This window comes from Erpetoichthys calabaricus, chromosome 16 (genome assembly GCF_900747795.2).
Source record: "Erpetoichthys calabaricus chromosome 16, fErpCal1.3, whole genome shotgun sequence".
Classification (NCBI taxonomy): Eukaryota; Metazoa; Chordata; class Cladistia; order Polypteriformes; family Polypteridae; genus Erpetoichthys; species Erpetoichthys calabaricus.
Genome location: NC_041409.2, coordinates 57,187,598 through 57,209,622, shown reverse-complemented (window position 1 = coordinate 57,209,622; position 22,025 = coordinate 57,187,598). Strand labels below are relative to the sequence as shown.

General features: G+C 36.8%; 2 protein-coding genes across 5 annotated transcripts in view; both read left to right on the top strand.

The window, feature by feature from the left end:
• The window catches only part of wdhd1 (WD repeat and HMG-box DNA binding protein 1), a 77,102-nt gene extending 68,768 nt beyond the window's left edge, over nt 1-8,334 (top strand). The window contains exon 26 of the mRNA XM_028821575.2: nt 7,381-8,334. Coding sequence (XP_028677408.2) covers nt 7,381-7,563 — 183 coding nt within the window. The 3' untranslated portion in view covers nt 7,564-8,334. The remainder of the gene's footprint in view (nt 1-7,380) is intronic.
• Nucleotides 8,335-14,955: 6,621 nt separating this feature from the next.
• The window catches only part of gch1 (GTP cyclohydrolase 1), an 81,206-nt gene continuing 74,136 nt past the window's right edge, over nt 14,956-22,025 (top strand). For 2 of the 4 annotated variants that reach the window (XR_007933649.1, XM_028822382.2), the window contains exon 1: nt 14,962-15,536. Coding sequence is in view for 3 of the 4 variants with exons in the window: in XM_028822382.2 (XP_028678215.1) it covers nt 15,182-15,536 (355 nt within the window). In the remaining variant the exon portion in view is untranslated. Of the gene's footprint in view, nt 15,537-22,025 lie in introns of all 4 variants that reach the window. The other 2 variants (XM_028822386.2, XM_028822383.2) reach the window with 2 other exon arrangements.

Here is a 22,025-nt window from a genome sequence, read left to right as displayed (position 1 = left end):
GTACTGTAATTTCAAATTTGGATGTACAGTACTAATTGTCATTCAGGTAGCTTTGTGGTCAACTAGTAACTGTTTAGTGTTTTCTGGAGTTCAGTCTAGTGAGGCCAACAAAAACATTATCAGAGAATAGAAAAGCAAAGAAGTTCTCAGGTCTCTTCCAATCCTCACTTATGTTTTGATATCATGTTCATGTAATCATGTTTGGAACAGGAAACAAGACACTGAAGTCCTGTGTCCACTTTAAACAAATCGTACTACTTGCTCCTCATCTACAGGGATAACATAACGCGTTACAGGCCTTAGAACCCTACACTCTTGTTGAGCCATCCAAGATTCAGTTGGATTAACACTCTTATGCCTTTTTCAAGTATTTAAAACAAATGCTCACAGGGTTGGCAAACCCACATTTCCCCTGCAACATCTGTGCAAGAGCAAAGAGTTTTTCCATGTTTCCTCTTTCAGAGCAGAAACTGTTACTCTTCCTCAATCTGAAGCTGAACTGTCAACTGTAGATAGATAGATACTTTATTAATTTTTTTATTTAACTGTAGTCTCCATTCTTGTATCCGGACACAGGCTTTTCTTCATGGGCTTAAAACTACTGTATAATGCTTTTCTTACTACTTGTCCTCCCTTCTTTGTTCTGGTATTGGCACAATGGGATTGTAGTCATTTTCAGGGTCTAAACCCCCCCCAATATAGTTCTGGATAGTTTATTAACCAGGATGGCTGAACAGTATTCACTGCATTCCACATTTACAAGTTGCACAAACTGCTCCATTCTCTTGTTGGAAATATGTATTGCTAAGATCAGCATTCTTCTACCGTTTTAAATGACAGCCTTAACAGTGTCCTGTATACCATACTTGAGCCATCTAGTGATTTGCTAGAACAATTTCAGGCTGCCCAAAAATCACTCATCATGGCCTTGCTGAAAATCACCTATGCATTGACTTTCTTGTCCTTCACCGTGGCATCTGCTGCCTTCTTGGTCCGCCATTATATCTTTATCAGATAATGACTCTCTTGCTAGCTTGAGGCCTTTTATGTCCACTGTTGATAACTGCAATTACCATCATTACAGACACTGACCACCTTTCTGCTGCAGCTCCGTGTAGCAGCTGCCAATATGAGGATTTTCAGCAACATCCATTTAGGCTCTCTGTCAGTGATTAGAGGACACAAGTTCAAAGTGAATGTTTAGGTCAAGGTTCTCTGAACTAAGCACTTTATACTTACGTGCAGTCATGTGTTCTAATATGTCATTGGATGTGCACAATGTATTGATATTTCAATAACAATTAATCAGTTGTACTTGGATCAGGCAACTACAGACCGACCACTATCACTCTTCCTTGTATCCCAACCATTCCCCATGTTCATGCTGAAGTCTCCCAGATGGACCTCAGTCATCTGTATCACTACACAGTCACTCACAATTCTCACAACTGTTGATCCTTAGAACTTTCTAAGAGCCCACTTGAACGATCGGTTATAGTATCCCTAAACATCTGACACAAGAACTTTATATGTTCTAGTTTCATTGTTCGTTAGTGTCAAGTGTCCTAAGTGTTTACTGTATATTTAACCCATTGACCTGCAGTTTTTCTAGATGATGAGGTAGTATTTTGTAGAGGCATGAATTCCAGCACATAGAAGTTTCAATAACATTTCATTTTTTCTGTCTCCTTACATATCAGTCGCAGATAAGTTTAACCATTATGTGACACAAATGATGTCTTACCACCATGGTTAATCAAAAAGTATCTGCAACATATTACCTTTTGTGTTTAATATTACATTCTCTGTGTTAACTGTATTATTTCTCAACTTAGTCTCACTATATTAATCATTTTTAGTGTGATTCAAAAAATCATTAGTTTATGCTGACCAATCTAGATTTCCAAATTAGTCACTTCACATTCTCATTGGTCACCTGTTCAAAATGGAAATGATAATCCAAACGACTGTTTGCTGTTTTAAAAATACCATTCCTTTATGTTTTACCATTGTGGGTACCCTAGCTTATTATAGGCACAAACGTGTGTTCCAATACAGTTATGGCTGCACAAATAAAGTAGAAAAATCTGTATTAATCTAGCACCCTCCTACTACTATCACCACTATTACATTGCCCCAGTGTTGTCTCTTAATTCCTCTGTTCAATATCATAAATTAAGTAGACTTGCAAACGAGAATGCATTCTATATGCATAATTATATTAGAGCTAGAGTATAGCTACATCAATGCATGTTTACACAACTAAGGAACAAAGTCAGCTGTACATGTACCTCAATCTGCAGCTTTTGCATGTGTGTGAGCTTGTTAAACATTATTATATCTTTTGAAGAACCTGTCTGTTGTCATAGATGACATTCAAAGCTGTATTTTTCTTTTGGTCTGAAACCAGGCTTCCCATCAACTCAACAGTTCTAAGACTACTGGAACATTAATAGCATCTGGATGAGATATTAAGGAAAATGTAAGATGTTAGCTTACCTTTTGAGCTGGATTGTGTAAATTGTCTTTTCTTATTTGTCAAATGCTTTATGTTCTTCTTATGCTTGCATTATTTATCATTTATAAGTGCCCTGATAAACAAATTGGCATCTTGAAAAGCCTCGATTATGATTTCCATTCATTTTATTAGACACAAACTTTTGATGCCTTTTGCTCTGACTATGAGGGAGTTTTATTTGTGCAGGCACATTTTGTATCACATAAGTAATGATACAGGTTTTACCAAGTTGGCAGATAACATAATACTTATTAATAATAGGTTGCATTTCATATTTCTTTGTATTGATTTGTTTTTGTACAGCAATCAAATGAAAACTTGATTTTTCTCATAACCGCCTGTGTCTGAGCTGGCAAAAGAGCATCCCCTCAGTAATGATAGATCTGACCATGTATGAATGGCAGGAGGAAATTTGCCTGAATGGGTTTGAAGTGCCTGTTGCTTGGAAACAGAGGCAAGTGTGGGACAGTTATTGAATGCATGTTAATGATACAGGAAGAGTAAACAAGGAGGTGAAAGCAGACACATGGCAATTTTGTGTTATGTTGAATGGAGGGGTGGAAAATATCTTCTGTTAGGTTTATACTTTTTGTACAGCCACACAATGACACATATGACTCATCTGAAAGTGGAGGCTGAATGCGCCTTGAATATTAACTGCTGGACGCGCAAAATCACACAGAACTCTGATCCCTTTCATTTGCTAATATGTTTGTGTCACTCTGCAAACAGACCTTCAGGATCAAATCAGAATGTGCACTTCTCAAGGACAGTGAACTTTACTGCAGTATTTCTTCTTTTACTTTTTGCAGAAGAATAAAAAAAATGATGGCAAAAGTTGGGTATCTGAAGCAAATCTTTAATTTTGAACCACATTTCTTGTGCTAAACATTTTATTTTTTATGAGGAGAGAATGACGGAGATGAACCTGTTCAGTTTAAGAAAACTGAGATTAAGAGGTGACATGGTTGGGAACTTAAAAGGGCAGATTTCGTGAAAATGCTAAAAAGATTTTCTTCATGCAAAGAACCATAGATTACCAAGTAGTGTGGTGGAGAGTAAGACGTCAAGGACCTTGACATCTCAAATTGATATTATTTTAAAGAATCTAAATAAATATGATATATCAGCTTGTTGTGCAGAATAGCCTGTTCTCCTCATAATTGTTTTAATGTCTAGGACACTGTAGATAGATCAGATATTGGGACACTTTAATAAATATCTCATTTTAGCAAGCTTAACTAGAAGCAATGGAACATAACTTAGCATTCACTAAACAGCAAACATATTTTACTTGGCATGACACTAATACAAGAAAGGTTGCCTAGTTGGATAACTGAAGGTCGTGAAAAGCACAACTTTGCAGACCTGCCAGTTAGCGTAACATGAACATCGTGGGGATTTAGGAGTTGAACCCGTGTAGACACACAGATGATGATTAGATGCAGAATTCATGTCCAGATCACTGGATCCATGCCATGTTTACAATTGGGAAGTAACTACACAGAGGTAATACTACAGTAGGTCTTAAAAGTAAAGCAGTAGTGGTGTCCATGGTTGTGGTGGCTAAGTATTAATTATGTTACAGAAACCTTTTTCTGGTAGTGTGAAACCTGCTTTACTAGTGGCAAGATAAACTTGCCGGCTCCTCCTCTTCAACATTTGGTTTTCCCTTCAGCTTGATAACATGTGGAGGTCTGAAAGACCATTCACAAACTGCATTTAATGATTTTGAATTGAAATCTGCATTTCTAGTTGTATGAAATTTAATGTGCTGTTTTACAGCCGGAGTCACAGTGAACATCAACTGTAAATTGTTTGCTTGGTGTGACGTCTTTACAGACAATGACCCATATTTCATCTTAGATGAGTTTCAGTTGTTTCTTTCAGGAAGTTAACATATATCACACTATACTGTACCACCCACAGGTAAAATGCACTACAGAGTACCTTTAAACAATGGTATTTGTGTCCATCTATCTCAGATGGTGACCCAGCCTTAAATTACAAATGTTTTCTTGGCTTCTGTAATATTTGCAGGAGATTTACTGCTGACAGACTGAAGTCCTGTTGCATTGTCATTACTATTATAGTCCCGCAATCCACTGTTAATAATAAAGAGTGTAAAGTGAAGAGTGCAGGTGGTAGTGCTCACTAGGCTTGGTTCCTATTGGCATAGTATTTTGATTGTGTGAACACAGTAACGCTCCAGAGAGGTTTGTTTTTTGTCACCACACAATGCATTAGTTGTTGTCAAGTTATAGCAACTTTAAAGCTTGATAACATTCACAATTTCATGTCAGATGTTTCTGGGAAATATCCTCTTCTGTTAAGTTATTATTTCAAAATGACACTGTAGCAGCTTTACAGCCAGTCTGGCTAGACGTGGTAACTGACACATGAAATCCAAATTTGGCAGAGCCTCATGGCTCAGACATTCCTGTCTCTTTCCTACTTATGATTGCTTTTAGCGGGGAGAATTTCCCTTAATAGTCATTCTCAGATAAGTTTATAAGTTAATATGGCAGTGTAGCCAAGTGGCACACTCTGATGCAAATGCACCCAGTTCATCTGATGGACTGTTAGACCACGTTTTATACTTAGCAGGACATTTTTTGTGGGACTATAGAACTGGAGGTTATTGTGATGGTGCAAGGAACATTCTTAATAACAAAAGACATGCAATTCGTTTTGAATTGCACACCTCAGAGCTATTCCTTGAGCCATTTCTGTAACATAAGTACGTAAAAATAAAGGTGATGGGTTCTGTGAAGCTCTGATTTCCAAATCTTGTACTTTATTTGTTTATATTTGTAGCTGTTTTTATTAGGTGTAAGCTATACGTTTTATTGTTAATGTAAAAATATAATATCAGTATTGGTCATGTACTTAAAAATAAATAAATAAAAGCTACCAATTTAACAATTAACTGTAAAAGCTAAACATTGCATATTGCAAAGTTTTTATCTTGCATTCATACATTTTCAAACCTACTTAATTCAGTCCAGGTTTCTTTGGGACAAAGCAACACTGAATACAAGGCACAGGGCACCACTCAGTTGCAGAGCCTACCCACACCTACGCTCTCACTGGGCCAATTTGTAAACGCCAATTATCCCAACAATTACATCTTTGGGAAACTGGGAGGGAAGCTTCCAAAGACGTGGGGATAATGTTAAACTCCACTCAGAAAAACAAAAAGGTGTGGAGCTAAATACTGTGCAGTTGTTCTGCTCTTACTTCTTTTAAAAGTTTCAAGTTTAGAAATTCATATTTGGAGCTCTTTGTGTCCTGTAAATCATAGAAGTACACATTTATACTGATGCTGTGCTAATAATAACACTACAGTGTCACCTTGTATGTTAGAAATAAAGTGATCAATGTAATCAAAGCATATGCAAAATAATGACTGTAGAATGTAATAACTGAGAATGCCAAAATGCAGATCTTGGGTCCTTGGGATTAAATTTGATGTTCTTGTGGAGCTAGTTCCTGGACATTCTTGCAAATCCCCTGAAGCAGACCAGTGCATTTCTTTTTTACTCTGCAGTTTGTGACTTTCTTGACTTTAGGTATTTACATCACCTTCTGTTCTGCTGACTTACAATTGATTTAATTAGTATTTAATGATGACCCACCCAGCAGGTGGGATAGGGTAAACCATTGGTGCAGTTGATAAAGAACCGATATAAAATCTCTCAAGGAATTTCTTCTTTGAAATTTGTCAGTGCCACACTGTTCGATATATACAATATAGAAATGATGATAAATGATTGTTATTCCTAATTATACAATATGCCATTACTTTATATATTGTAGATAATGAGAAATACAATACATATATTCTAAATAAACATTTAAACTGACCTGCAGTTTTTCATATGCACTGAGAAAACACAGTATATAAAAGTAAGCTTTACCTCGGCAGAACAACATCAACTCAATTTTATTTTTTTAAATTCTAATGGAAATTTCATTAGTAATAAGAGTTAGGTTTGTACTAAATGTGGCTTTTTTAACAGAATACATGCTAAATACTTGAAACAAAATGAATTTCAAGTTATACATTAAGTTATAGATAATATGGGATTTTCATATAAATCCAATGAAAATTATATTGCGTTTATAAGAAAAAATTTTCTATAGCTTCTTGACTAAACTCTTAGTGGTTGAGTCTTCCTGCAAGACTCTTTTGGCTTAACTCCTCTGCTTCCTTGTTTCTGATTACTTTGTTAGTGCTGTCATTCCTATGACCCACTGACCTTTGAAAGGAGCCTCACCAGTTATCTGTGACTGCACTTGCATGCCACCTTCTACTCAGATAGCTTTACAGACCAAAGTTTTTTTTTTTTTGATAATAAGTGCCTCATAAGTAAAAAGTGATTTAGGCTTGGCAGCACTGGCAAACTGGTTAGGTCTGCCATCTTCCAGGTTTATGGTCAACCTGTGGTTGACCCACAGACTGGTCTTTGTTTTTTTTTTTTGCATGTTCTACAACTTTTCACATGGATGCTCTATATGGAGTCTTAGATTTTCTACACTCAAATTCAATATATTTCATTGCTTTGAATGATTTGAGCAACAATAATTTCTAAAAAGTAAACAAAAATTTTTGGTTCCCATTTTATCATTATTTTTTAAAAGATTATTTCCTGTTTGGTGCAGCTTAGTATTTTTTATGTATTTTAATTGCTTTTCTTTTCAAAAATATTATTTATTTGCTTCCTTAAAATGCCGACTTGTCCTTTTCTAACCAGCAGTCCAGTTCATTTCCATTATGTGTTATAATCACTAGGGTTATCTTGCAGTTGACATCTGTGCCGCCTCGTGCCTTGATGACTGGGGATTTGTTTTTCTTACAGTCTTGGACAGAAAAGGCCAAAAGGGGTAGAGCTGAAGATCCAACAGAGCTGAAGAAAAGGAAACGGACTGAAGGAGAAGAGAAGGATCAGGTGAATGGGAGCCAAGCAGATGAAGCACCCAAAAAGAAGAAAATTGTTGATGCTTCTGCAAAGCTGTCTGCTTTTGCATTCAATAAGGACTAATCTTTCTGAGTCACACTTTCATAGTGTAAGTGAGAGTGCTTATGAAAATATTTAAATTGTGTTTTTAGGTGTGTGTGTCTGTTTTATTATAAATGTTTGTTTCAACAAAGCTGGTTGGCTTTATGTTCAGTTCATTCAAATACTGGAGTGATGCATTGTGTGCATGCATGAAATACCAACGTCAGAGTTAATCAATAATAAATGTATTGAAACTGAAAAACTGGCAGAAACAGAAAATGAAAGAAATTAAATGCAGTTCTTTGTCTAGTCATTAATGATAATCTTTGAAAAGTACATTTATTATAATACCAAATGGAAGATTTGTATAGAAACTGGTTTTATAAACCTAATAAAATGTATTTTTTTGAAGTTTATATTCCTTAATTATTTGACTTTGAATTGCAAAGCCCAGTGGCCCTAGAGTAATTTCATCGAAACCAAGGCTTTCATCATGGTACTATTAAAATTATCTTGATAATCCATCTGTGTTTGCAAGAGAGAAGGCTAGCAGTCCTTAGAGCAAGCGCCCCAATATCAGAACTGGTAAACATAAAATGTTAAAAGGGACAGAGGGCGACATTAGAACCAAAAAAAAAAAAAAGTTTTTTTTGGGGTATGAGGTGAATTTGTTCACATTCTTCTGTATCAATATTCTGCGATTTCAGATACTTTCGTGGACTTAATTTTTCCTCATTTTAATAAAATTGTAGGAAAATTAATGGTTCAAATTTTTAACATTTTAAGACATTTTAAGAAAAGTAATGTTTTCTAAATGCAGTCAATTACCAAATAATGCTGTGTTTAAGGTTGGAGTCCTCATGTGAGTTTTTTTTTTTTTTTTTTTTTTTTTTTTTTTTTTTTAAATCACATGGCTAGCCTAATAAAATGATTTCTCACACATGGGAGATGCAAACAAATTGTAGTTTAGGGTCTCAAACACAGAGCCAATATTGTGAAAATAGTCTTACTCAAAATATTCTGTGGATTTGCATTCTTATTTTTCCTTAGCTGAAGTTAAAATTTGTGGACTTTCCGCAAATGCCAGTTTAAGCCATTGATGGTTTATTTATGATATCTTTAACATCTAAGTTGTTTTTTTTTTTTAATTTAGAAGATAAATATGGTTATGTACTTTGGAGAGTTGGTCAGACATACAAGTAAGAATTTCACTGTACTCTGTACACATGAAAGTACTACTGTTAATACTTTTGATACAAACTACTTGTCATTGTGCAGTATATGCCAGGGGTTATGGGTTACATAAGTATGGTTAACAAACTGTTTTTGCTTATTACTCTAAATATTTGGACTGTTTTTTGAATGGATGCTATTCAGAAACATTAAATTCAACATTTTAAATTTGTCTTGGATAAATGAAAATACCAACAAGCATTATAGTTAAATACCAAGTTTCATTATTAACAAGTACTGTCTTCTAATTAGGAAACTGATTGGAACAAAAACCTGCAGCCACTGCAGCCCCCTGGGACTGTAAACGAATATCCCCAGTTTAAGTGGCCATGGCAGGAGTTGCATTTACAGTATTATACATTTGGGATAAGTTTTCTATATGTTCTTTGAATTCTTTTTTTTTTTAATTCTTAAAAATATAAAAAAAAAAAAAAAAAAAAAAAAGAACTTTTGGCTAATTAAGACATGCCAGTTTGCACAGTATAAGTAAATGTGAGGTATCGCCAAAAAGAACAAGCCATGCTTCACTGTGGCCCTGTAATGAGAATGCAATAGTTGAAATACTTTTTAAAAAATGAATAAACAGAAGTTTTGATTATTTAGTTAATACCTTGATTAAAGCATATCAATGATTATTTCCAATTTTCAGCATCCGGAATACTGGCAGTCTAAGTGACTTACTAAGGGTCATACAGTTGAGTCATCAATTAGGAGTAAACTTGCAGCATTAGCCACTAGGCCATACTACCTGCCTATAGTATAGTGTGCTTGAGGTTCTTTTATTAATTTTTGTTTGTGTAAAAGCTATGACTGTTTTTGTAAATGACGTTACCCATAAATTCCATGAGGAAGTTTGAAATAGGCTAGTCGTTATAAAGCACTGTATTTGTAGATAAATAGATAGATACTTTATTAATCCCAAGGGGAAATTCAGAAGTTATCATTCTGCTGTATTTTCCATTAACCATTAGTTTGTTTTATTGCTTTGAACACTGCAATGACTTTCATAGAACTGTTAATACTTTTTTAGTACAAAAAACAGAACATTTTGGTTTTCTTGTTTGAAGCTTGTTTCTTCTGTGATCGCCTAACCCTCTGACAGGCCCACTCTATAAACAGCCTGCTGGAACCTTGGTTTTTCTTTTTGATGTTATGTAGTTTAGCAAGAAGACATCAGATGTTCCATTTTGTATTAATAACAACACTCATTCATCCAGCAATGGAGAACAGTCTTTGTCAAGGCATCTGAATAGCTTCTTTCTAATGTAACTGAAATAGAAACATTCTAGCTTGATTATGGGTAATTTATTTGCCACACCTGTTTATATTTCAGAAGAAAAATTTGTTAGGTTAACTTTTTACTTGCTTATATTTATTCAGAATAAAGAAATTAATCCACTCCTTGAATAAAGTAATTTTTTTTTACATTGTGGTTCATGCTGAAAAATTTGTAAACTATTTTTAAGGTGCAGATCCTTTCAATCTAAAAATGTAACTTATTGTTACTCTTTGTTAGAAGAAAAAAAGCACAAATCCAGGAAGTGTTACAGACTTGGACTCATTCTGGAAATTTGTACCAAGCATGAATCAACTACATTTTTTTCCTGCTGGTTTTGCAGAGGCACATAAAGTATAACACGTGTCAGGTTTATGTAATCGCAGCATGCTTTAAAGTCCAGCGCTAAAGCTGTAAATGTCTAAGGATGTTCTCTTGTACTTAAATAACACAGCTGCAGGCTATTGAGGAAACATGGCATCTAGTATGGAATAATCTTGACAGTCTTTGTTAAACAAACTACTTTATACTTAAATGAGTCACATGGAACCTTTAAAGAATGGATAAAATCTATATGTTATTTCTTTTGGTCAAAGAGAATGAATCTTTGAAGTTTTTAATATCGTAAAGCTTTTGAATTTTTGTCACTGTCAAATTTTAATGTTTATTCCATGCTTCAGTAAGCTATGTAAATTTGAGACCATACCTTGATGTTAAAACTGTTTTGGTTTTTTGACTGCTCATTAATTATAGGGAAAACAAAAAATTGTATCCTATTAAGGATCTCTACCTGGACTAGGTAGGGCACTTCGTATTCATCCATGTTGTAAGCTGTCTTTATCCAGGCCTGTGACACTGAGAGACAGAGCTTATCATAGAAGCAGTCTGTACAAGATAGGAACCAGTCCTGCTCAAGCTGGCAGTGTGGTGCAGGCAGTAAAATGTATCATTTTTTGTTTATGATGCCGATAACTAAAGGAAATGGCTTTCAATTGCTATTACATGCTGGCCTAAAAACCTGTGTAATGGTGAGAGTAAAATGAAATTTAATCATAAACCAAATAATTCAGCTTTCCAACACTATAAACACAAATCATCAATGTTGTATTAGTGCACTTCCTTAGAACTCTGGAGTCCTAGGTTCACACCTCAGCCCAGGCACTCTGTGTGGCGTTGACATACAATATTTTGTCACGTGTTTTACATGTGCCATTGAAAAGGGAAAACATTCTAGCAAGTCTTGAGGTAATGTATAAAATCTTAAAATCTAAATTACTGTAAGCAACCCTGATTTGAAGTGTTCATAATGTATGATTTACTTCATGAGGTAGAATGACATAATAAACAAGAATGGTTATGTCTAATATTTCAAATATTAAAATGTGTGCTTCAGTTTAAATGCTTAAAGTCTTAATATTCTTGATTGTAATAGAAATTTGTCATTCTTCATCCTCTGATAGAGGTCCATAAAGAGCCAGATAAGCTAGTAAATGATCAAAAATAGCATCATATTTGTAATCACTGACCTTGAAATATTCTAAAACAATACCACACATATTTATGTTTGAAATTTGAAGGAAGTGTGGGATGGGATGAAGATCATCCCTGGCTGCAGCTCGAAGCAGGGTGCCACCATCGAGAGAGACGTGGAGAGAGCAAACCAGATGAACAACTTCTTTAACAGGTTTGACCACCCTAACCCACTCTCACCTCGGAGTAACTACACCCTCCACCCATCCTTCTGCTGATACCAGCATAGGTGAGAGTTTACCCCAACCCACAATTACAGAAGCCCAGGTAAGCAGAGAGCTGAGGAGACTTCGTGCCAGCAAAGCAGTGGCTCCAGATGGAGTATCGCCATGACTGCTGAAGGCCTGTGCGTTGGAGCTGGGGAGTCCTCTACAGCGCATCTTCAACCTGAGCCTGGAACAGGGGAGAGTCCTGAGGCTTTGGAAGACATGTTGCATCACCCCAGTCCCAAAGGTATCATGTCCTAGTGAGATGAACAACTTCCGGCCTGTCGCTCTGACGTCGCATGTGATGAAGACCATGGAGCGGCTGCTGCTTCACCACCTAAGGCCACGGGTCTGCCACGCCCTCAGCCCTCTGCAGTTCGCATACCAGGAGAAGATGAGAGCGGAGGATGCCAATATCTATATGCTACACCGATCCCTCTCCCACTTGGACAGAGGCAGTGATGCTGTAAGAATTATGTTTCTGGACTTCTCTAGCGTCTTCAACACCATCCAACCTCTGCTCCTTAGGAACAAGCTGGCAGAGATGGGAGTAGATTCATACCTGGTGGTATGGATCGTGGACTGTCTTACAGACAGACCTCAGTATGTGCGTCTCGGGAACTGCAGGTCTGACATTGTGGTCAGCAACACAGGAGCGCCGCAGAGGACTGTACTTTCTCCAGTCCTATTCAGCCTATATACATCGGACTTCCAATACAACTCGGAGTCCTGCCACATGCAAAAGTTCGCTGATGACACTGCTATCGTGAGCTGCATCAGGAATGGGCAGGAAGAGGAGTATAGGAACCTAATCAAGGACTTTGTTAAACGGTGCGACTCAAACCACCTACAACTGAACACCAGCAAAACCAAGGAGCTGGTGGTGGATTTCAGAAGGACCAGGCCCCGCACGGACCCCGTGATTATCAGAGGTGACTGTGTGCATATCTGGGAGTACAGCTGGATGATAAATTGGACTGGACTGCCAATACTGATGCTCTGTGCAGGAGAGGACAGAGCTGATTATACTTCCTTAGAAGGTTGGCGTCTTTCAACATCTGCAATAAGATGCTGCAGATGTTCTATCAGATGGTTGTGGCGAGCACCCTCTTCTATGCGGTGGTGTGTTGGGGAGGCAGCATAAAGAAGAGAGATGCCTCACGCCTGGACAAACTGGTGAGGAAGGCGGGCTCTATTGTAGGCACGGAGCTGGACAGTTTGACATCTGTGGCAGAGCGATGGGTGCTGAGCAGGCTCCTGTCAATCATGGAGAATCCACTGCATCCACTGAACAGTATCATCTCCAGACAGAGGAGCAGCTTCAATGTCCTGCTCCACTGATAGACCGAGGAGATCGTTCCTCCCTTACTCTTTAATTTAATATTGTTTTTTTTATCAATATGCTGCTGCTTGACTGCGGTGGGTTGGCACCCTGCCCGGGATTGGTTCCTGCCTTGTGCCCTGTGTTGGCTGGGATTGGCTCCAGCAGACCCCCCGTGACCCCGTGTTCGGATTCAGCGGGTTGGAAAATGGATGGATGGATGGATGCTGCTTGAGTATGTGAATTTCCCCTTGGAATTAATAAAGTATCTCTCTCTCTGAGACTGGACCACCGGTTACAATTCAAATATGAAAAATATTCTTCCCATGATGAGCAATCTCATAATGGTATAAACAACACATCAATATTTACCGATCTTTTTCTTGAAAAGGAGTAACTTTGACCCCTCGTATCCCATAAGAGGGTGAACCCCTGGGGCCAGTTGATGTGGCATGCACCACTCTAAGTCTTTCTGATCACTTTTGCTGAAGACACCTATTGGTTTACCATTTTTAATAAGGGTGCAATTTTCTGCACAAAATAGTCCAAAAATAGACTAAAAATATGGGTTTTATGGGTGTAGCTTAACTATAGGTATAAAGATGCAGTAAATAGTAAGTGGGGGATTTTCTTGTACCGGTGAGACAGGAGGTGCTAGGCATAAACTAAAGTGATTTCAAAGAGCTCATTGAACATAATAAATAAATGTCTGCTAGATGATGTAATGAGTAATGAAAGAAACATGCAAAGAAAAGCATCAGAATATGGCAATTTGAGCTTAAAGTGAGAACTGCATTGCTTCTAAGTGCATCTTATTAAAAGTTCATATACTGGCATCTGTATCTCCTGTGCCCCTTGTATTTAATAATTACTAAATCTTGAATGTTAGCTTAGTTGTAAAAAATTACAATATTTTTTTTCTAACTTTTCCAAACAGTTTATAATGTTACCTGCAGAAGATGTACCCTAATATCAATATTCCACTGGGTTGTAGTTAGTACTAATTAGGAATCTCTGATAATTATTAATTTAAAAAAATAATGTTCAGGACGGTGACAGTTTGGGCTGAGCTGCTCCTTCACAACATTCAGAAACCTGTTTGACTAGGTATTTTCTTTGTGGGGCTTGCCTGTTTTCCAGCTAGTGATGGCTAGGATCTCATCCCATACTCCGTAAATTGCATGGATTTCTTCAAAGGCTGGCGTTTCCTTTCACAATTAAAGTTGATGCTGCGAGGACTGGCTACACTAAACTGTCCAGTTCTGTGCGTGCTTGGCAGTACACTAATACAAACATTATGTTTGGTTTTTCCTTTGCGTGGAATGATAATATGCTGCTCGTCTCTTAGACCTTAAAATGGAAAATCTAGCCCAGAAAAAGATTAATACAAGAATACAAAATTATAATGTACATATAAAAATATACTCAAAGAGGTATTATACATTTTAGTTCCAGTAAAAGGACGTTTCCGATGTCCAAACCGGTTTTGTCATTTGTTCTATAGACATTAGTTACACTGGTTGCGATTTTCTTTCCAGTAATGGAGATTAATCTCCCAACCCTATAGATAAAGCAAATCTAACAGTGGTAGTGGAAAGCAACTGAAGCTATTTGGCAGCGTTAATGAAAATGGGGTCATGATGCTTCGCTTTCCCAATTTCACGCATACCAGTCAACAGCCAGTCACGGTGAGCAGAAATTCAGCATAGAAGAGGCAAACGCGGAATGGGCGTGGTTTTGAAGTCGTCATCTACATTGTATTACCCGCCTGTTTTGTTTAACAAGAAGGGGCGGGATATGGAAGGGTGTCTATTTGAAAGTGGGCGTGGCTTGGCGACTTATGTTGAGGCGGTGTTTTCTGCCTGCTCCACTAATAGAGCAGCAAATGTGCATGACGCATGGACCTGGGGCCGCCCTACGTTTATAAAAGCAAATGTGTGCATGTCAGGCAAGAGAAAACCTTTTAGCAACCTGCGGTTGTGTGTTTTGAAACCGGGAAATTTTAAACTCGCCGGCTCGGTCTTACGCTGACCCCAGACTTCGGCTACCGTAACGTAATCAACCTCTTATTAACCGGTGGCAGAGGGTTCAGCAATGGAGCGCACAAAAGCCAAGCTGTCGGACAACCTGACTGGCACTCCTCCTCAAACTGTCAACCGGCATTTGGAAGAGCGGTTAGCGACAACGAAGTATGCCGCACGGACTGGGTCTTCCCAAGTGGTCTGTGAAAATGGGGTGCCCCTCTCAACAGTACCTGACAGCTGGAAGGAGGAGCGTACCCGCAGCTTGGAAGATAACGAGATGAGTTTGCCAAGCCTCGCTGCTGCCTACACTACCATCCTGAGGGGTCTTGGAGAGGACCCCGAAAGACAGGGTCTCCTTAAAACTCCGTGGAGAGCCGCAACTGCTATGCAGTACTTCACAAAGGGCTACCAGGAAAAGATAACAGGTGAATCCACTCGTCTTCCTTTTACTGTTTAGTGGCTTCTTTTTGGATGCACAAAGTGCGGGATCTCATTTTGAGGAGTCCAAGTTGCTCATTTTTCGTTATACGTAGTTTTAATCCTGGTTATTTTCCTTCGTTATTAAATTATAATTCCTTTTATTGCTCATGCAACATTGCTGTACATTAAGATTACTAACGTGTACATCATTTTATTTATTATGTCGGTATGAGTAGTCCATATTATATGACAAAGTAAGAATAGTAAGTAATGTAAGTACTTGTGTAGTAAACGGCCGGCTACCGTAACGTATCTTGTCTGTGTACATATTGTTGTTAATATTCTTTTTATAAAAATAAGACGGTTACAGCAAAAGGGATGTATTCGTGCGTTTTCTCAACTGCTTTCTTCAGCAGACAGACGCATGTAACCGGACATGTTCCTGCTGCAAGAGACTCTGGAAGGTGCCAACCTTTACCGGGAAGGCAGTTCAAGGAAGAGACTGCGTAGTGTTATCACCAGTAACCTGTGGTCAGAATGTGAGTTACCAGGTTGGGCGCCTGTGAGAAAAGGAGGAATATGCAAACTGCATATGGCGTCGAGAGTCGAACGCAGTTTTTCTTTGTCGCCATAAGAGAAAGTAAAAAAAGTGGCTCTTCTGCACGATAAGCCTATAAACCAAACCGTAGTACTCCCCCTAAATAAGGATTAGCGGGAGTTTCATTCTGTTGCGATATCTATTTTCCAGCATTAGAGGGGATTTCCCGAAAGATGCTGACCACTGAGCAAGTAACCTGGTTTTCCAGAACGCTTTTGCATGTGTCTTTTAAATAGATACTGTAGGTAGTACTTTATTTGTCCCAAAGGAAAATACCATACTTTTTACAGACGCTCAAGAAATACACAAATATTACAAACAACATCAACAACCCTCCTCAAATACAAAAAAATTACAAAGAAGTAATACAGAAATAAATAGTGCAAAACGCAGAGCCATTTTAAACGCATTGCATTGTCCAATTTAAAAAATTTATTTCCTTTAGGAAATGTAGAAACTTTATAAAACTTTGACGTGCAACTTTTTGTATATCCGAAAGCATTTCTATTAAGTTGGCCGTTTGTATTTTAAAACACAACCGGAGTAGGTCATTTAATGTAAAATATAGAAAAATTACCGCTATATAATAAGAGAAACAACTTTAAAATGAATATATAATTTATAAACAGCTTTGACAAGCTATTCTGTACAATCTAATACGGAGAATGCATATAGTTGGGATTTCTTTCTTAATATTATGGTGGTCTGATTTGTTATATGAGGTTACTTAGTAAAAAGTTTGAGGGAACACTTTTAATGCTCAATAATGTTTAGGATAATGCACTTTTTTGGAAGAAAATAAAGTAATAGGGTGCTCTAATGATGTATCTGCAATAACCAACAATTATAAATTGCATATTATGTTCCCTTGATTCTGTTCAGATAAAGAAAATGAAAAAGTTTCAGAGCAATTTTTTTCCCCAAGGTTACACCTTTGCAAATGTTATCTTGTAGCCATTCGCTCTCTCAATGTGAGACCACCTTAGGCAACAATCTTATATTTGCTTTTGTCAATTTAAAATGATCACATGTAAAAAATATGATCCTGAAATGCCAATATAAGTTTAAAAAAAAAAAAAAAAAAAAAAAAAAGGATTATTCTCTGTATGCTTGTCTAATAAATTGAACGATTGGATCAGATTATTACAACAGTTTTGATCAGCTTTCATCACTTTCAGACATGTCATAACTGTTAGCCATCTGTCTGATTTTTGTTCTCATGTCAATTACTAGCAGTTTTGAGTAGGTCTGCATTATCAGCTTGTGTGCAGTTTATTGCAGGTACATCAGAGTTACACAATATTTGAGGTCAAATTTCCTTTAGTACAAACGCATGTTTACACAAATAATTCAAGGGTCATAAAAGAAGAATTGACCAGTGTGTGTTGAGTAATGAACTTGAGGGCTTAATTCAGTTTACCAAGGTTTATTTTGTCAGCTCGCGCAGCATTAATTAACCTTTATCAAAAGTGCTTTGATGTGTATCTTGTGATTCGAAATTTTTTTTCTATTTTTTCCTAGTTGCAACAATAAAACCATTCATAAAATCCATGAGATTTTTATTTTGCTGGTTAGCCTTTTACAGTGTGGACCCTGTGATGTTATTAAAATAAGCTTCGTACTGTTTCTGAGAATTGCCTGCAAATCACTGAGCACCGACAGCAAGGTGTTGACCCCCACATGGAACCAAAATGCTTTTTACTGGAATTCTCTTCAAAAGACACAATAAGGATAAGCCAATATGTAGTGTCGGTGAATACACAGATAAAGCCATCTGTGACTTTTAATTCATTGAAGGTAATTGACATTTTTAATTAAAAAGATAGCCATTGCTTTTGGGACGGCAGGTGAACATACTGATAATAGAAGATACACTTTTTATCGTTAATACAAATACTATACGTCCAAATTAACACTTCATAGAAATATTCCTTATTATATGGTGAAGATGTAACATTTTAGATATAAACTCCATATCCACTTGCCATGCCCATATTGGTTCAACTTGTTACTCGTTTCTAATGGTTTATCAAATTTACATCAGTCTTTTGTGCCTGTTTTGTACTCATTTCCTCTTTCACACAGAACTTGCACACATCTACAGTACACCCTTATTTTCATCTCTGGTGTTTTAGAACTTTGCTTTGTCCATGATTAATTCCTATACACCATCCAACTACTAACAAAACAAGGAATTTCTCTTTAGAAGTTAAAATGTACACAGCACCAGAACCAATTTTATGCTCAATTTACAAACCAGCAACCAGATTTTAAGGATTACCTTTGTTTTGTGAATAAAATCCCAAGGTACTTTTAAGGTGCAGACTTTTATTTCAATAGTTTACAAACATTTATGTTTTATTCAGTTAGAGTGTAGGCAGATTAAAAGAGTTGCTCAGTGTCGTACATTAAATCAGTGTTGGGGATTACCTGCATCCTTATTTTTTAGCAGATTTGACTCTGTGCCACACTGCCTATCAGTGCTTACTCTGCACATACACCCACATTCAACATGTCACACTAGTACAACAGACCTTTTTTTTTTTTTTTCCTACAAAATAAAATAAATGAATAAAAATACAACTTGATGATTTCTTGCACTCTTGTGCTCATTGCACATCTATAACTTTCATTAGCCCACTTACACAAGTCTATACACTGAATGATTTTCCTTCTAATACCTTTACCACACACTACACTTGCTCTTTCCTTTAATCATCACTTTGGGGTTCCTTCTTACAGCAAACAAGACCTTCTGTAACATTCCATAAGTTATGTCTCAGTTCCTCTTGCTACTAATTCACATGAATAGGAACAAACTTGGAACATCTCCGGTGAAGCTTTGCCTGAAAATGCTTTCTCTCTCTCCCCCATCTGTTATATTGGTTACTACTCACCATTTCTCACAACTCGGCATCATTTACAGACAATAACCTTTTGTTCACACAAAACATTAATGGAATCCTCCACAAAATATAGAAAGCATTTCGGCGTTGAATCTCCTGACACAGTCACAGGTTGTTTTATTATTAAGAAGAGACCAGTCTGTGATGTAGTTACTTCCTTCTAAAGCTCTTTAACTAATAAGATGATTTTTGACACTACTGTCTTTCTTTTCCACGCTCATTATTTGAGGGCTTTAAACTAAAGATTACAAGTTGCAATAAGGAATTTGTTGATTCATGATTATTGACTTCTTTATTAAATTATGTGTATACATAGTATGTGTGTGTGTATATGTATAAACACTAATACTTCACATGCTGGTATAATAATGGAGTGATGTTTTGCCATTTATTTTTTTTGAAGCATTAAGCTGTTTATTTTGCAAGATAGATAAATGGACAGCATGAAATACGGTGATGGTAAACAGATAATTTATATGAAGGAGAGCAAAGAGTGTTCCAAGCAGTGTTTTTTTCTGAGGTAACCTTGTTATCCTGTAAGTTATTCAGTAACCTTTCACTTTAGGGCGTTTTTCAGTTAGTACAAGTGAGGACCAATCCTTGAAAAGCAGCAAATCACTAATAATTTGAGGTCTGTTGCTTGGTATGTGTTTTTGGGGGTAGCAGGGGAGAAAATTCTTTTCATGTCTCAGGCACCTGGAGATAGTTATTTTTGAGGCCACGTTAAGAGCAACTAGGGGGGTGTCTGAGGTGTTACAGCATCTGGATTTGTGGCGTATTCACTCATTGTTAAAGGAAATAAAAGTGCATTAATCTGTACAGTTTGAGTAAATTATGAGGAAGTGAGATCAGTAAATGTTTTATATACTGCCTTTTATTTTGGATAATATCAAGACAACTTTAAGGGACAATTCATTTTTTAATACAAAATACACCATACAGTGCAATTCATAGCTATAAAAAGTAAAGCAAAGATACAGAATGATGGTACAGTAGCTAGAACTGCTACCTCACAGTTTCAGTGTTCTGGGTTTCAGTCTTGCATCTTCCTCCATACCCTTAAAGAAATATAGGTTAGATTAATTGATCGTTCCTTACTGATCTTGTGAGTAGGCCCCGTGATGGACTGACACCCTGTCAATGACTGGTTTCTGCCTTGCACATGGATGTGCACAGAATAATTACTGACTCCTATCGAGATAAACTGATCAGGTTTGAGAATATTTTATTACATATACTAGCAAGAATAAGGTAAAGTAAGGAAGATAATAGAAATACGATAATCACATTTCATATAGCCAGTCCCCGTTTGTTCTTTGTTATTCAAAATGACTGCTTACAATGTAAAAATTTACCAATTTTAAAATATCTTAAGAACTAAATGTTCAATTTTTTTTAATCATTTCGGACCAGAGAATACCTCATCTGACTAGCTAAAAAAAATACATATAGTCTTGTAAAATTTTCCAGTGTGCTAACTTGGAATGATGTCTTCGTATTTGGTTCAAGTAATACAGTATACACTGTAATTGTTTTTATAACTTGCATGTTAAAACAGCTTTTTGCTATGCAAATACTGTACTGTACATATGCAGCTTTCCAATGTATTCAGAACCTTTGATATAAAAACATATTATAATAAATATTTGGTGGAGATATCTTTTATGCAGTTTCCTTCAACTTTTTCCAGGTTCCAGTAAATTGCTTAATGAATATATGAACATTTCACATTGCACCAAAGTACCTCAAGGAGAATAAGGACTTTGAATGAACTTCATAAAGAACATTCACCCCTTTATTCTGTATTTATTTACTACAACTTCTTGAAAGAGAAAAAAGCAGAAAATCAACAGTCTGCTACAGCAGCAACAAGCATGATATTCAATAACAGCTTTAATGAACAGCAAGAATTGGCATCTCATTAAGATACTGGTTGGAGTGAAATTGGCTGGAGTTTGACATTCCAATTTAGTTGGTCATCTGTTGGCTCGTTTCACATCTCATTTTTGTTTGGCTGCCATTTAATGAAGAAGTTAATCAATTCAGAGGACTGAATCCTTAAAAACAGGGCTATTAAAATGAAGAGAAAAGGAGTTAATTAGCAATGAAAACTGCCCGCTGATTGGGAAAAGGGTTCGAATGAAAACCTGCAGCCACTGTGGTCCGCCAGGAACAAAGCTGGACACTTGTCAATGGTAAACTTGCATATTATGCAATGCTTTGAATTTTGAAGAAGTGTGAATTTGCAAGTCTCCCTAGTAATTAGAAAAGGAGGGACATGTATTATCAGTTAGGAAAGGTAATGTTAATATTGAATAAGTCTGTACACATAAAGGAAAATTATGGTCTGGCTCTATCAGAATTTACATGCCAAAAGCACCACTGTCAAAATGTATCAAGCTTTGTAACTTTTTTTCGAATATCCTGCTGTAGAAATATTCACAGATACACAGCTGTCGTAGCAGCAATGATATTTAGATATCCTAATCCATTCAATATTTGTGTCGTTTGTATTAAAAGACACAATATTCGCCATGAATCACACCCCACACCATTCCACTTGCCACTGAGACAGATCTTTGGATTCATGGGGTTATTGCGAGGTCCATGTTCTCGCATCATCGTGAATAATCAGATACTAGGATTTTTTCAGATTGGGTGATGATGTTCTAATCTTTTGGTGTTCGTAGTGTTTGTTTTTAGTCCAATGCAATTATGTCTACTTGTGCTTTGCTGTCATGGTGTAATTTGATTGGTGGTTGACTACCAATATACAAGCATCTTAATAAGCATCTGTGCCTGAAAGTTGAGACAGGAACGTGGTTAAAATGAAAAAGAAAATTTCTTTACGTTTGAGATGTCAACACTCAAGGATGACTTGAGTGTTCTGGTAATGATAGTGGCTGAGAGTAACAGACAGAAACCATAGATTCATGGTGAAAGTCACCCTCCATCCATCCATCCATCCATTGTCTCCCGCTTATCCGAGG